The 9,985-nt window shown below is 38.2% G+C and overlaps 1 protein-coding gene across 2 annotated transcripts in view; it reads right to left on the bottom strand.

The window, feature by feature from the left end:
* Window positions 1-9,985, bottom strand: part of LOC107677788 (protein FAM117B) — a 17,620-nt gene that overhangs the window by 910 nt on the left and 6,725 nt on the right. Inside the window, exons 2-3 of one of the 2 annotated variants that reach the window (XM_016472816.1) lie at window positions 6,290-6,459; window positions 4,556-4,824 (exon numbers count right to left, since the gene is read on the bottom strand). In XM_016472816.1, coding sequence (XP_016328302.1) covers window positions 4,765-4,824; window positions 6,290-6,459 — 230 coding nt within the window. In that variant the 3' untranslated portion in view covers window positions 4,556-4,764. Of the gene's footprint in view, window positions 1-4,555; window positions 4,825-6,289; window positions 6,460-9,985 lie in introns of those variants that run through there. The other variant, XM_016472815.1, reaches the window with a different exon arrangement.

Raw genomic sequence — 9,985 nt, 5'->3', positions numbered from 1 at the left:
AAGTTCAGTGACGCAGATAGTGACGATTCTCTCCGGCCAATCCATGACCAGCACAGTTTACACGTCACGTTTTGGTAACGGTACGGTTCACTTGGAACCCCAACCGAGGTGGTACTAAAAAAAGTATCAGGTACTGTACCCAGTGGAAAATCCCCCAAAAGTGAACCGTACCGAGCCGTACCATGCCGTGCCGTACCATGCAGTGGAAAAGCGCCATCTTCAAAATGTGAGAGACCACAAACATGAGGAAAAACAATCCTAGATTTAAAGGAACACACCATATCATGATATCATTGCGCCTGTTGCACCCATGGTACGGCAGCAAAGTTCCTTGATTATTATGCCGGAATGAGAGTATAGTTCCTAGCCACATCGGCCTAGAAAATCGCAACTTTTCATCTTAGTACACAATGTAACTACAGAAGAGTCAAGTTTTAAATAGGAAAAATATAGAAACTCTTTGGTCATTTTTGAGCGAGATGCTAATGGTCTAATCAGATTCAATGATCTACGCTAAGCTACAGCTAAAAGTGCTACCGCCAGACCCGGAGATCGGCTGAATGGATTCGAAAACGGTAAAACTCAACTGTTTAACTCTAGGGGAGTTGGAAAATTAGCCTATTTTCAAAAATAGTGGAGTGTTCCTTTAACCGTTTTGCTCCTATAGTGTGTGGTGTTTTCGGGGTCCCCCCCCCTCACACATCAGGATTTCTGATCGTAAATATTCAACATGTTGAATATTTACGATTCGCGATCGGGGCGCCTCCGACGTTCTTCCGAGCAGAATCAGTCACTCTTAACACACCTCACACCACAGGAAAATCTGATAAGATCATCTTTAGAACACCAAGATAATCGGGACATTAGCTAGGATTGTCAGAAGGGGAGAAATCGGCCCAAAATCAGCCCGATTATCTTGTGGTGTGTACCCAGCATTAGTTGTTATGACACAAAAAAGTCTCGATACCTTTTAGGTTCTGAAAATTCGATAACTAATGCTCTGACTTTCAGACATTTTTAAGTGTAGCTTTAGCTTAAGTCTCCAAACACCGTTTGGGGCCACTGTACATTAAAACCCTGATAGAAGGCAGTTTCAGGTCCTCACTGGAGAGCCGAGCACTGTCTGGATAATCTGCCAGCTAAGCTTTTCTGTAACCCTATGAGCTCTCATAGAGTGGTGAATTCCCCTTGGACAGGCTGTTACTCTCTCTTTCTGCTGGACTGGAACACAAGGCCTGTTACTGAGAGAGTGCCAAATTTACCACAGGCTTTCTGAACACTGAACACCAGTGTTGGAAAATACTTCAGATTTTTAGCCTGTCAGTGCAGAAGGGGATTATCATGACAAAAATAACTTTCTTGTTAAAAAGTAACAAAGCTGGCAGGGCCACTGAGGTCCGTGAGCCAAGTGTGCGCACGGCTACGAATAGACCGCAGTAACGGGGACACTTGTTAAAGGTTAATGGTTTTCTTCCGCAGGTACATGGGGTTGTAAACCTTACAAATGGAAATCCCCCTGGCAACAGCACAGATGCATCTCACTCAATATTTTCTGGCCTAAAAACATTCCTCACGTCAGAAAATCCCTGTGATTGCTTAATGTAGGTAGGAGTTCACGTGCACATATTTGTCTTCATAAACGGATAGCTCTCTGATAGTTCACACATTCCACACATATCAAAACGTAGTCTAGTAATGGGTTGTCCTTAGTACACATGAAAGGACGCTCATGTAGACATGGCGTTAAGTTTTTTGCAGGAAATGCAAGTGGCGTTTGCCTATGCAAACATGACTCTACAATGTTCTATGGGGGGGTGGGGGGATTGCCAGTGCATTGATTAGATATTGTTGGCATGTTGCTAGGGGTGTTTTGCGTGGTTGCTTAGTCAAAGGAGCCCACCCACAAGTCGCTATGGCATTCTGAACTCTGTAAATGAGTAAAATCCCTCCTTCAAAGGAAGTATGGGGGATTTACTGGCTGTTTTATCTTCCTGCAAGACAAATTTAACATCTTATCAATTAGGCTACATTTAGACTGCAGGAAAAAGCAGCCCAAATCTGAGTTTTTGCTCATATGACTCAGACTTGTTTTTTTCCCTTCTATAACAGTGTGAACAGCAAACACCACATGGAATCCGAGGGTTTTTTTAGTTTCTGATTTTGGCCACATCCATGTGGTAATAATCAGATACAGGTCTGATGTCTGAAATGTGACCTCAGTCTGAACAGTCAAATCGGAATTCATGAGACTTTTATGTCACTCTCGAATGACATTTCATCACAATTCTGCACTGATAGGTGGATTTTACTTAGCGGTAGCTCTTTGGTCACTCACTATATATGGAAGACATCCATGACTGTAGTCAGTGAAGGGACAGGGAGGTGTAAGTATTACGGCGATAGCTTTATATAAGCAAAACTTCAGGTAAAACTATGAAAACTACAAAAGCTTCCTTTCTTCTCATCCTCATCTGTGCCCTCCTTATTGCCTGCACACAAATTCACTTGATTCCCCAGCACGTCAGCTTATAAATGAATGTGTAAACACTGATTTCAGTGTCGATTCCCTATGACAAGGAGCTGTGTTGTCTTTGTTCTTGTACTTTTGCACATGTGGATCAGTTTGGGACCATGACCATTGCACACTCAAATCTGATTTCAAACTCATTTAAAAAGTAAATAATCAAAATAAAAAAAAGATCTGAACAATAAATCAGACTTGAGCACTTAAGCTTGCAGTGTGAACATCTGCATAGAGGCCATTCACACAGAATGTGTTCTTGAGTTTAAAGATGTGAGGCACAGTGCAGCAGAATGGAAAAGAACGCAAGGTTTTGAGACGTTTTCAAAACTGAACTACTTTTAACTTGACGTGACATCTTAAAAATGTGGAAAAAGCTGAAAAAAGCTAATACATACATCTAGAGCATTTTTACATAGGAAAAATAATTAAAAAGCAGCATAGGTGAGCACAAAATCATAGACAAGTAGAAAAGATACTGGTAATATGGACATTCATTTCCATAAACGGTTGGTTCCTTTTCACATTATTTCTTTGTTTAGTACAGATATTTAACATAGTAAGGCTAAATATTGTATTGAATTTATACTTCCTTTGAAAAGACTTAAAAAAATTTTTGGAACATATTAACTGAAATTATCTCACCATATGGGATTCCTTTAATTTTTATTTATTTTTAAAATATTGCTTTATTTAAAATAAAAAGTTAAGAAGAAAAAAAATCACTACTCGTAAAAGTTAGGAATCGGCACTAATATATTCTTCAGGATTCCTATCCCTAAGTCACACTATTTGAGATATCAATCTTGTTAGCAGCTCAAAAGGTGACATACCAAAGGGTTTGTTCAACTCTACCTATGAGCAACAGTAATAGTGATTCTGATGCTGGCCATAACAAGCACTACTAAAAGTAGTATGACAATGTATTTCCTCACAAATGCCTCTGTAGAGTCACATTACTCCTTGTAAGCTTTAAAAATGAGTAGTAACCTTTCACCATCAGACACCCGGAGGGCCAGTCCATAACCATGAGAAATGTTGCTACACGGTAAAAAACCATTCCAACGTTTGAGAGATTTCATTCCAAGGATCCGGGCTCTTCCCCAAGGGTGTGAGCTGATGTAATTTTAGCACTCATTTATCTTAAATGAGGAAGTTTTCAGGTCTGGTTCTTGAGAACGCTCTTGAGAACAGCTCAGCGTGCGTGTCTGATCAGGATTCTTTATTATTGTAATTATGATGCACCGTGGCAGAAGGCTCAAGGAGAACTTGTCTCTCTTTCCCCTCCCATGACTTTCTCAGGGCGTCTGACAAAGTATGAAACATAACCTACAGCACTGGATCTAGCAGCTTCAACATGTGTGCCGTGCAAACCATAGAAGTACAAAATTGCTAGGTTACAGAACGCACACTCTGCTGATCCTGTATTGGCTATAAATCTGTTGCAGCTGCTGTATACAGATTCACACAGAGCGCATTCATGCGTGTGTGTGTGGCTGCATATTTCTCAGGGAGAGCAGCAAAGGCCTTCATTCCGTGTTGTTGTTTGGTCACTAGGTGTGAGCTCAGCTCCCTGGCAACTGACACCGTCGTACGGATCCAAGAAAACTCCGTGATGGTCGAGGGAGAAAGAGCAAGCTCTGCAAATGTCGGCCAAATTCCACACTCGCCAAGCTCCCTTTGCACTCATTGTGAGATAGGCACACTGCTGACAAAAAGAGTTGGGTGGAGGTCTGGGATCTCCAGAGGAAAAACACACACACTCACACATAAGCTCAGGCTTTGATGAGCGAAAGTAAGTGGAGATCCTAGACAACCAGGGCGTATAATCTGTGATGCCCTTTTGTATGGGTTTCAGTGATCTAAATGAACACCATGCCTCTGACATCACTTCTTTTTTAATATATGCCTCTTCACTCATTAAATCAGACTCACATCAATAACTCATTTGTCGAAATGACAGCAATAAATAATTAAGAAAATAATTTTTTTCTGTGAGTGAATGTTTTGCTAATGTTCAGATATGTACTGGCCCTGTGGTGCTTCTGGAAGAAAAAACAAGCTGGAAAAAACAGGCAGCTTCAAGAAAGAATGCAGCTTGATGGTGGACGGTCTGCCTTCACCAGAAATATGCCGCAGTTTCCTCTCATCTTTCAACAAACCAGGGAGAGGCTTCCTCCTTTTCACTCTCTCTCCACTCTCTATCTTTTTTCATGCATAATAACTTTCACATGTTATTTCTCTTATTTTGTAGTTACATTCAGTTCTTTTGTAAAATGGTAAATTAAAGTCTGTGTTTGGACCTGTGGAAAAACAACATTAAAATCGCAGAGTAATAGATGTTAATAGCTACTCACAAATAAAGGCAAGAGTGTGCATGTGAGAACACATCTGTGTGGCCTACGCACTCACCACACCAGAGGTAAAAGAGTGATGGTTTGTTTTGAGAGGTGTTTATTTTGCATTTATCCATTAATAAAGTTTGTATTTATTTTGGTGCAACTGCAGCATTATTCTACTGGCAGACTATGACTCTAGCTTAATACAGGCTGATTGATTGTAATATTTGTTTATTTGACCAAGACTAAATTCATCTTGCCTTAAAGGGATAGTTAACCCCAAAATGTTAATTCTGTCATCATATACTCACCCTCATGTTGTTCCAAGCCTGCATGACTTTATTTATTCTATAGAACATAAAAGAAGATCATTTGAAGAACTGTTTTTGTCTATACAATGAAAGTCGGACCCCTAATGACTTTCATTCTAGTGACCAAAAAACACAAAAAATATCTACTTTTGGTGTTTCAGAAACAAGAAAGTCACACAGGTTTAGAACGACATGAGGGTGAGTAAATATGACAGATCAGTTGAGCGTTTTGTTTAGGAATCAGTGTTGCACTACAGACCTACAATAGTCAAAGACCGATGCATATTGCATAGTTTGATTTTGAAACATTTAGTGAAGTAAAACATTTTTTAAATATTCTAACCATTTAAACTAACGGTTTTCTATTTGAATATATTTTAAAATGTCATTTATTCCTGTGATGGTAAATCTGAATTTTTAGCATCAATACTCCAGTCTTCATGTCACATGATCATTCAGAAATCATTCTAATATGCTGATCTTCTGCTCAAGAAACATTTCTTACTATAAATGATTACAAAAATTTGGAAACGGTGATAGATTATTTTTTTCAAGATTCCTTGATGAATAGAAAGTTAAAAAAAACAGCATTTATTTGAAATAGAAATCTTAAGTGTCTACTGTCACTTTTGATCATTTTAATGCATACTTGCTGAATAAAAGTAATTTTAAATAAATAAAAAAAAATACTGACTGACTATCTAAAAATTATTACTAACCCCAAACCTTTGAACGGTAGTGCATAATTGAGATGGTCTATCCTATTTAAGCCAACCGAAGCTGCAAAGCTTAAAACGTCACTCAAAACGTCTGGCTAAATGAGACTCAGGTCGACTGTGCCACATGGGTGCCGAATGCACACAAAAGACATGTCTGTGGTGGTTTCATGGGTTTGTGTTTGCACAAAGCAAGTGTTTCTCAGGTGAGTCATGCTGGTGGTTTGCAAAACACACGTCTATGCAAGTAGGTATTTGATGTCGGAGAGGTTGGAGTGGAAAGTTTTCGGAGAGAAGTGAATGGCTGATTGACGGGAGGCGTGTTTGCGTAAGATGTTGGATAACATACAATGTGTTTCTAAACTGGGTAATAACATCTTGTGTACAACTGGTGCAACTCACCTGGGTGGATTTGTCCCTCATGCAAGGGGCACAAGGGGCGTGGTTGGCATCCCGGGGCCAGTGTCCAGACAGGTAAGGGGCCGTGAGCGCGTCCAAAGAAGAGGTGCGACGAATGCTACCGTTATTGCTGGTGGTATACCAAGACCCTGCCACAGGAAGTCTATGCTTGTCTGCAAGACAGCCAGAAAGCACAGAGGAGATAAAGAGGGGAAGGAAGGATGGGGAGGAGAGACAGGGGTCGAATGAAAGTATATGAATGAGACGTGTGGGGGAGAATAAAACAGATGGGAGGGAAACAGAAGAAGATCATACGTTAGAGGCTGCATGTTTTGAACACAATACGTCATCACAGTAAGTGCTCAGAGACGCTCCTCAAGTGTGTGAGATTACACCAGCTAGAGTGTAAATGTCCGCTGGACTGGTGGTGATGAATACTAAAACCCAGCAGATTGAGACGGAATTAGTCTGGTGTCCAGTAGCTCTTTTAATAAAACTAAAGCTGATTAACTGCTCGACTGGCGTGGAGGAAGCGGCCCGCGTGACCTACATTTAGTGCGTCTCCACAAGTAATTGCCCCCTTCACTATTCTCTCGGCTCTCTTTTTCTCTAATTTGTTCTTTCTAGCACACAATCGATGGCTTTCTCTCCCTCTCTTGTCATTCTGAGTCTTTGAAAGACTACTCTTTTATATAAATTCACACTATTGAATATACGGCGCAGATGTACAGTAAAAAAGTACAGCTTGCTGTTTTGTACCGCTCTAAAGAGATGACGTCTGAGGGATTTTACACAGCAAGTTCAGCCTATGTGCTTTTCAGAACAGTTTTTTTAAGAAAGTCCCATTCTCTTTTGCCACACAGGTGACATCAGTCTTTGTGTGTGTGTGTCAGGGAAACAAATCAGAAGGGAACAATTAAATTTGTTTGCCTCCAACAGTCCAATGGGAATGTGAACACTCACCTCAGTAATAAAACAGCTACTACTCTTCACTGTTGGGTGGATCTGCTGTTATTTTAAGACAAAACTACAGAAAACTCCAGTCTTACAAAAAGCAGAACAGGGATCTTGCATTACGTTTTTTTTTTTTTTTAAATAGTGCTGGCTTGACTTTTTTTGTGTGTTGTACACATTGAGGAAAGTGAGAGAGGATCTAAAGAGGAGGAACCTGTAAGGAATTCTGGGGGAAGTCATGCGAGAAAGACAGAGGAATTGGCTACATAGCTCAAGTTGCAATCTCTACACGGTATGCTTACACTCACTAGGAAAATAAGTGCATGTGCAAGGCTCCGAAACAACCCTCAATGCAATGTGAATGGTAAATCTTCTAGCTAACTCAAGCTCAATTTACCGGATTAATGAATTCTGAAATGAAAATCTGTTTCAGAACACAATTCATAAAGCAACATGAATATATGCCGCATTCTCAGTGTTGCCACATGGGGCGCTCTAGTGAGTATTAGCATACAGAGATGTGTTCCACAATAAGATTTCTGTCAAGTTATAGTTTGAAAATAATCTTAGTAAGTTTTTTCTTGACATGTATCTAGCTACCTGAATAAAAATTAACAATAGTTATCGATACTCATCTTTTACAACTGGAATAATGGCTTTACTGATGCTTTTGAAAATTGGTAACTAAATAATCTTTACATTACAACAATAAAAATATAATATGCTTTAAATATTGTATGAAAATACTAATATTAATAAAATTAATAATAATAATAATAATGACGATGATTTGGCATTGAAATCAGTTGTGCCGCTTAACGTTTTTGTGGAAACAGTGATACATTTTTAAGGATTCTTCCAATGTAAAAGTTCAAAAGAACAGCATTTATTAGAAATAAAAATCTTCTGTAACATTACAAATGTATTTACTGTCACTTTTATTCAATTTAATGCATCCTTGCTGAATAAAATTTATAATTTCTTTTAAAAAAATCTTATCTCAAAAATTTGAACTGAATATAATTAGAAAATTGGAAATATTGGGCAGAAATATCAATAGCATCGGTCAGTCTCTATTAATGAAATTTTAGGTTAACTGACATAGACATCAAGCCTCTTTGAGTACCGAGGTTTCACAGTAACGCAGGAATGCATGGCAAGTATGTACAACAGGACCACACGCTTGCAATGCATTTGCCAAACATTCACATCTGTGTTTGCGTTCTTGTATAGTGTTTGTTTCTGACCTAACAGCGCAATGATCTACACCTAAATGACTGAAAAAGCTTTATGTGTGTGTATATATATATTTATTTATATATTTTTTTTTTGACGTGACATGTGGCCAAGTATGGTGACCCACACTCGGAATTAGTGAACATCACAAAACAAACTACTAAAGTCACAAAAAAGCTTTTTGTTTAATGTCACCATTGTTCGAGATTCATGCGCTGATTCTTGATGTTTGTGAGAGTCAAAAAGGCAGCTCAAACCAATTTCTATATAATGAATGAAAAACAAATCTGAATATCTGACTGTCATAACTCATAACATCACAAGATTACTGTAAATAATGCAAAACTAACAGCTAACACACTCAGAAAGAAGACTCTGGATGAGATCAGTGAATCAGGCCACTATATAATCATTGAATCATCATCAATAAGTAAAACTTCATCTGATCAGATTTTCTCTCTCGGAATTTTTGCTATAACAAATGTGCTTTAGAAACACACAGTTACAGCAGCCGGAGAAAAAACAGATGTTAAAAAGTCAAGGGTCAAGAGCCCAACTAAACCTAATTAAACCAGTAAACTGAACCTCTGTTAATTCTTAATACGAAGTTTTGTGTGAAAGCATTGAACTGAGTGAAGATGCTGAGATCTAGAGAGATCTGTTAGTATTTATTGTTCTGTTGCTGCCAGTCATGTGACATTTTATTATTATTTTTTTTATTTATTAATTTATTTATTTTTACAGTGAAGATGTTTGATCATAATAATTCAGGAAATGCCTGTAGATAAACAATGTTAGTTTTGTTTATGGTTTTTGTTTGGCAACTGTTGCTGCCAGTCATTTGGCTGTTTTATCATCTAATGTTTTTGTTATTGTATTAATTACAGATTATTTTTGTAAATTTAAAATGAAAGAAAACAAACTGAAAAAAATCAGTTATTTTTTTTAGTAAAATTATGATTATTTTACAGTGTACACATCCACATTTGAAGAGAATATATATGTTTTCTGAATCCATGGCTTACTTTTCGTCTGTGGCGAAACTTGCTTTCATCAATGTGTACACAAATGTTGAGCCCACCAACTTTTTGTCCTCCTTTTTTCCTGAGCCTCCGCATACTTCTCACACATACACTTCGCAATTTCACTACTATTTGAGATGTCATCTAGCATCATATCCACCTGTCGCATATGGAGACCCTGTGAAAATCTAAACACAATGCAATGCAATATTGCAGTAAAAGGACAGAATAAAAAATTTAATGTGCAGACAGTTATGGAGGAAATGGCACTAGAGATTACAGACAATATAAACTTACCTGTGAATATACTTCATCCAACTAAAAAGGCTTGCATGGGAATGGGAAAAAATGGACTTGGTCCTTATGCTTCTCCTGTTTCGTCCACATGACTTCTTGCACTGCCTGCAAATATATATATGAGTATAATATATAAATAGTATAATATTCATCATGTAAAATACATTCCTGCAGGAATAGCTTAAAAAAA

Source organism: Sinocyclocheilus anshuiensis, unplaced genomic scaffold (genome assembly GCF_001515605.1).
Source record: "Sinocyclocheilus anshuiensis isolate Anshui unplaced genomic scaffold, SAMN03320099.WGS_v1.1 scaffold1145, whole genome shotgun sequence".
In the NCBI taxonomy this organism is placed as follows: domain Eukaryota; kingdom Metazoa; phylum Chordata; class Actinopteri; order Cypriniformes; family Cyprinidae; genus Sinocyclocheilus; species Sinocyclocheilus anshuiensis.
The sequence above is the reverse complement of the archived record's forward strand: the minus strand, read 5'-3'. Positions and strand labels throughout refer to the sequence as shown.